Here is a 6,580-nt window from a genome sequence, read left to right on the forward strand (position 1 = left end):
AGGTAAGAGCGTCATATGTCCCCTTGGTTGATTGTAGCCAGGAAGAGCGTCAGATGCCTCCTTGGTTAAGGGGAGAATGTGTCTCAGATGTAGATATGGAACTCTAGAACAAACGGGATTCTTACTATACTAAAAGTTTTAGCATAGTAAAATTGCCTCATGAGTAATTGTAAAATTCATAATTACCAGAAGCAAATACAAGTTTGGAGTCACAAAAAGCAGTTTCAACATAAAACTGGCAACACTTCTTCGTCAGAGCTAAGCATCATTTGCATTACTTCCAATATATCAGTGAACAGCACAAATCTTTTCCTTGTCCCTCAACAGTTGCTAAAGGATGAAAGAACTGCACGAGACTGATTCTCTTATACTTGATACAATGGATATCCTGCATCGAGTTAACAGGAAAACACTATTTAGTGGGTGCAAGAACAAAATTGATCACACGATACATGTGTGATGCCTACACGGCACTACAACCTTATTTAGTCTTGTCACCAAAATTGATTCCTACGCAGATGGGCACAACCATCAGGTGCCTTCTCTACACCACACAAATGTGGCATCGCGGTAGCCATAGCATCCGCCGCTATTGAAATATGCTGCTCACAGAGCCATCGCGATGAACATGCCAGATTGTTTCTGCCACAAGGTTCGCCATTGAGAGCACTGTCAACTGGGGGAAGCATTTGTGCTCTGGCAGCAGAATGGAGTTTGTCACAATAACTTCCTCAAAGATGCCTCCAGAGAGCCTTTCAATCGCAGGAGGGCTGCAAAGACAGTGTTAGTGGGAAAAAGTAGGTGTGGTAAAGGACTTAATTTTATGCCTACAAAATAGTGCAGGAATACAAAAGGACAACAATTTTTGCAAATGAAGTAAGTGGCAACACATCCTGCTATTATTTTGAAGTCAAATTACTGTGCGGTACCATGTAAAAAGACATCATGCATGTTGATGCTAATAAAATTCAAGACTTCAATTGAGGACTTGAGGTCCCTTCCTAAATCAAAATAGCCAGAAAAACATATGCTGATATGTGTGGCACAGATTCATGACTACTAATGAAATAGAGTCAACAAGAACCAGATCCGCACTCAACTAGATTAAAGCCAACCTCTTTTCCAGACTCCCACTTACTAGCACTAAGTGATTGGTGTGCTCAAGTGGAATCTAGTAAAATATTGCTCTACCCTGTCATTTTTATATTGATCAAACATAAAGCCAATCTGCCTAATCATGCCATAGCGTGGTTCCTTCGCAACAAGCCAATGAATCAATACTATTACATGGATCATGGATGTTACAATAAACCAACTGCCAAACCTGAAGACAGCATGTGTGCTACAAGCATAGACAGCCTCTGCTCCCTCCTGTTTTAACAAAGCAGCTGCACTAGTAATTGTTCCTGGGATGTATTAAAAGAAAAAAATGAGATTAATAATTGAACGAGCGCACTACAAAATATGCAGAATCTTACCATTATGAAAAGATGCTAACCTGCTGTGTCTATCATATCATCAACCATGATGGCGACCTTACCCTTCACATCACCAATTAAGTGCATGACCTGCAGATGGCCAGCAATAGGAAATTCCAGATTACTATTTAGCAGCCTCATACATCTAAGTTGTGAACCATGAATTGCAAGTAGTTGCCCAAAAATCATGGCAAAATCAATAAGAGGATGGCTGGGTTCAGTAAAGCATCTAACTGTATTAATTAATTGTCGGGTAATCAGAAAAGTTGCTTTTTATCCTACTTTCAGCCTATGCAGCAGAGATGAAATGTGTAGGTGTAACTTCAAAATTGGAGTAGATCAAATTCAAGGAAACTTGTTCCAACCTCTGACATGTTGTGACCCTGTCTTCTCTTATCAACGATAGCTAAAGGGGCATCAGATAATTTCTTAGCAAATGCACGTGCTCTGACAACACCACCCACATCAGGAGAAACCACCACAAGATCCTTAGATATTGTCTTACTGGCAAGGTAATCCAGAATCACAGGCTACATATAACAAAGATTCAATCGTTACTTTGCTGCCAACTCAGATCCAGCTAAGAAAATTGCGTACAACTGAAAACAGCATTTAGGTAATAAAAGGAACATATCTTGGTCTGTTAAGAGTACCTGTCCATGTATATGATCCACAGGAATATCAAAGTATCCCAATGCTTGAGTGGAATGAATATCACATACAATTACACGATCACTCCCAGCTTCTGTAAGTAAATTAGCAGAAAGTTTGGCAGTAATGGCCTCACGTCCTTGAGCCTACACTACAAAAGAATCAACTTAGTTCATGAAAACAAAAGTGCATTCACATGAGGGAGAAACAGTGGTCATGAAACATTGCAAATAGTGTTCAACAGATTCAGCCAACATAATAAAGCAAAAGGAATTGCTAATGTTTGGAAGGGAAAATCCATAAGGGGTCCAGCGAGCATATTGCTGAAGCAGAGATAACAGAAAATGGCAGAGAACATGTGCTTGTAGCAAGTAAACAGGTAGAAGATATGGTCATATTCTGATTTCTGTAATTATGCTTTTCTTGTCAGGATTTGTAAAAAGCATAATAAACACTATCACCACCAATCTGCGTGCTTAATGGCTTCTGTAGTATCATCTGAACGTTAATTTTGACCCCCTTTAGTACCAGCAGTGTCAGTGTGTAATAAATTTAAGTACACCACAATAGCAAAAATCTTAGACAAGGAAAAGGGTTACATCCACTAGAAATGGGACAGTAACAAATTAGCTACCACGATAAGGGAAGAAGATATCCAGTAAAAATGAAATTGCATGATGATCGGTACAAACACACTTGGCATACCGCAACAGCCATCAGTTGAGAGTTTATACATACCTTTCTGTCAGCTCTGGCATACCCAAAGTATGGAATGACAACAGTAATAGACCTCGCCGACGCCCGCCGACATGCGTCGATCATGACAAAAAGCTCCATAAGGTTTTCATTAACAGGGGAGCAGGTGGGCTGCACCAAGAACACATCGCAACCCCTCACACTCTCCTGCAGCTGCACGTAGATTTCCCCATCGGCAAAACGCTTGATGAGGACCTTACCCAGGTCTACACCCAAGTAAGAAGCAATTTCCTGCAAAACAAAACAAAAAAACAAAAACAAAATTTTCAGAACTAAGGTCCAAAAAGGTCGCCTTCATATCCATCGTGGATAACACACATACCAATCCATAGCACAAAAGGTGCAGCCGAGCCAAACTCAAATACAATTATGCAATTATCAAATTATCCCAGCCAATCGCATACAAAACAAGAGACCGTACAAAGCTGTACTCTCTTATAAAATTGGAGATGAAACAAAAAAAAACTCTGGTTCATGAATTTTACTAGGAGTATGTAACAGTAACAGGGGCAAAAAGCAACCTGCGCGAGGGGGCGATTGGCCGTGCCGGAGAAGATCTTCAACCTGGAATCCCGCCCATCGGTGCGCAGCGCGGCGAGCCTCGCCTCCTGCGCGGGCGCCCGCGGCGTCCACACCGCCGGGGGCGCGCTCCTCGGCTCCGCCACCCCCATCCTCTTCTTCGTCTTCCCTTCCTCCTCCACCACCACCCTCACCTGCTCGCTCCCCATCACGCACCTCTACGCACACACAAAAACAAAAACCAAAAATCACAAACCGCGCCCTCGCGCGCCAATCGACATCGAATCACCCCGCTCACTCACCGGCGTGCGGACGCGGAGAGACGCCGCGGGGGAGGAGAGGCGGCGGGAGGAGACGAACGGGGAGGAGGAGGGCGCCGCCGCCTTGGCCGCCATGGGGGGAGGAGGAGGAGGTGGGATTAGGGTTTTTGCGGGAGGGTGAGGGTTTGTGGGCGTTGGAGCTCGCGGGGAAGGGAAGGGGAGGAGAGGAGGTGGGTGATGGTGGCGATGGCGCCGTCGAGGTGTGTTGCCCGTTTTGGGGCGGCTTTTATCGATGGGTGGTTGATTGATTCCCTTTTCTGAGGTTATGTACTGTACTGAGGTTGGGGGCGGCCGTGATTTGTCTGCTCTAATTTTGGCACTGTTTGAAAATGAACAAATGCACGATTTGGAATTTTGGGTGTCAAATATAAACGTAAAATTGTGTCGAAAATGAAAAAGGACGAGATTTGGGAATTTGGGTGTTAAATATAAGCGTATAAAATTGTGTCGAACATGGAAATGAACGCAAAATAACTTCTCGAAAATGGGATGAAACGCAGATGAGTTGTTGGAGAGGTGGTGCCGTGGTGGGAATGAGATAGCTCCAGCCTAAACACAGGATTGAATGAAAGATAGGAAGGCAGAAAACATAGGGAATTTTTTGGGTAGCATTAATTCCTTGCAGATATATAGAATTTCTGCCTTTTCTTATCGCTCGCTTTTTTCACTTGTGTCCTTGAGTTTGCGGGATTTTTCTTAACTGTTCAAGCTTGCCATATCATTTTCTTTTTTACTCCCTCCTTCCAAAAACACCAACTTTTAAAAACTCCTTCTCTACCACGTACAATAAGGGTGTGTTTACTTCATACCAAAATTGAAAGTTTGATTGAAATTGAAACGATGTGACGGAAAAGTTAAAAATTTATGTGTGTAGAAAAATTTGGATGTGATGGAAAAGTTAGAAATTTGAAGAAAAAGTTGGGAACTTAATTAAACCTAAATTCTAAACATGTGTTAGAGGAATAGTGGTACTCTCTCTGTAAAAAAAATATAAAGCTGAGTACTAGGTTGGTTTTTTTATAGGATGGAAGGAGTAGGTTATACTGTGCACGTGGTTCGTGCAAGGCTGTCTACCATACGATCACCCAACGAGAAGCTGTCTATATTCAGAAAAACACGACAAACTCAGGTGGGTAACTGCATAATACGCGTAGTGCTGACTTTTCGCGGCTGCTTTGCATTGCAACGCCTGCGGTCCACCGCGTCCACCTCCACCACCGCCGAAAGCCACCGTTGTCGCTATAGCACGTGGACCCACACCCCCCGCCACGTGTGGGGCCCACGTGGCAGCCCTCGTGACGGCCGTACAGTACGGGCCTTCCAGCTTCCAGCTTTCTAGGCGGCTTGGATGAACCGATGAAACGCCAGCGCCGCCTGCGTCCGTCTCGCGACTCACACGTGCCCAAGGAAAGGGGAAAACCGCACGAGCCAAAAAAAAAAAAAGAAAAGGAAAGAATATTAAAAGATCGAGCAATGCAGCACGAAAATGGAAGAGAAGGACGGAACGTTCTCCTGCTAAATGCTAATGACCCACTTTTTTTTTTTTGTTTATCCCGTCTGCTTTTTTTTCTTCTCTTCCACTTCGTTAACCTTTTTTTTTTCTTTTAGCAGCAGACATTGACACATTGTTACGTGTCTTAGTTTGAAACCTCTCTTTTTTGCCTCGCTTTGTTTCCGTGGTCGGCGTGAGAATCGCTAGAATCGCAATTAACTCATTCAATTGTGCATATCATCTACAGTAATTATTAGATGCCGCTCCGTCCCAAAAATAATCATTTCTCTCATGTTTTATGTTCAGATTCAGAGATAAAAGTGTTAGGACGGATGTAGTACTTAATAATTGTGGCGCGTATTAGCAAATACTCTCTCTATCCCAATTTAATTATTATATTTAAAAATAGCGTTGGGACCATATGGTAAGAAAACATCCTTTCTTCTAAATTACTGGTACCTTTTTCAGTTTATTGCAATATCTAATGAAAAAAATACACATCCATAAAAATAAATTCAATAGAGTCGACCATGAATATGAATGGAGTTAGAGTGGAAACACCACCCAGCAAACCCGGGCACACGCCTGGGCTCATCGCCAAACACATAATAGAAATTTGTTTACTCCTATTTCTGTTTCGAAACCATCTAAATTTTGTTTTCTTTCCTTCAGTAAGTCCAAACGATCAGAAATTGCGCCATATATCGATCAAAATTATAGTTTATATTCCTACTGTTTGTTTAATAAGATTTCAACATTTAGCCAATTTATTTGTTCCAATATCCTGTGTTTTGTTTTTCCTACATTGTTTCGAGGGTACAAATTCTCTATTTTACGTGTTTTATTTATTTATTTATTTTGTCATTCATTTTTTAAGATAATGGAATGAAACGTCCCGGCCTTTGCTCAAAAGAGTTACAGCTAATTATTACAATCTAGCACTCTAGAAAAAGTGTAGTCCCAATTAAATAGAACACACCAACCAAAATAGATAAAAAAAAAACCAAAGCAAACCATGATAAGGAGAACACATTTATTTAAGACTATTTGTGAATCTCCATCCATAGTTGGCAAAAAGTTGCATAACCATCGTCTCCAGCTTACGACATGCAACTTTTAAAAACTCTCCATATTCATCACACCTTTGTAACTGTGCCCAAAACTGGAGCCAATATGTTGTTCTGAAAATTACTTGCATATATGAAATAGATGGTGATTTGTCAAAAATCATATCATTCATACTCAACCACAGAGCCCAACAAATGGCAGAGGCTCCTACAAGAATCAGTTTACTCTTTCTCTTGTCAACCCCAAAAGCCAACCATAAAAAATATGAGATATGCTAACAGGAAGATTAAGACCAA

The 6,580-nt window shown here is 41.7% G+C and overlaps 1 protein-coding gene across 2 annotated transcripts; it reads right to left on the bottom strand.

Annotated features, from left to right (window-relative positions):
* Positions 1-252: 252 nt before the first annotated feature.
* Positions 253-4,086, bottom strand: LOC127777539 (ribose-phosphate pyrophosphokinase 2, chloroplastic). Of its 2 annotated transcripts, XR_008018342.1 has the most exons (9): positions 3,707-4,086; positions 3,407-3,622; positions 2,868-3,116; positions 2,132-2,275; positions 1,844-2,008; positions 1,499-1,568; positions 1,325-1,406; positions 481-770; positions 253-388 (listed from the first exon to the last, which is right to left on the bottom strand). XR_008018342.1 is itself a non-coding variant. In XM_052304146.1 (8 exons), exons 1-8 carry the CDS (start codon positions 3,797-3,799, stop codon positions 590-592), a joined length of 1,200 nt encoding a protein of 399 aa, XP_052160106.1. In that variant the 5' UTR covers positions 3,800-4,086; the 3' UTR covers positions 253-589. The 2 variants fall into 2 exon arrangements, 1 of the variants encoding a protein (XP_052160106.1); XM_052304146.1 differs by having other exon boundaries at positions 253-770.
* Positions 4,087-6,580: the final 2,494 nt, after the last annotated feature.

The sequence above is a fragment of the Oryza glaberrima genome, chromosome 6 (assembly GCF_000147395.1).
Source record: "Oryza glaberrima chromosome 6, OglaRS2, whole genome shotgun sequence".
NCBI classification, from domain to species: Eukaryota; Viridiplantae; Streptophyta; class Magnoliopsida; order Poales; family Poaceae; genus Oryza; species Oryza glaberrima.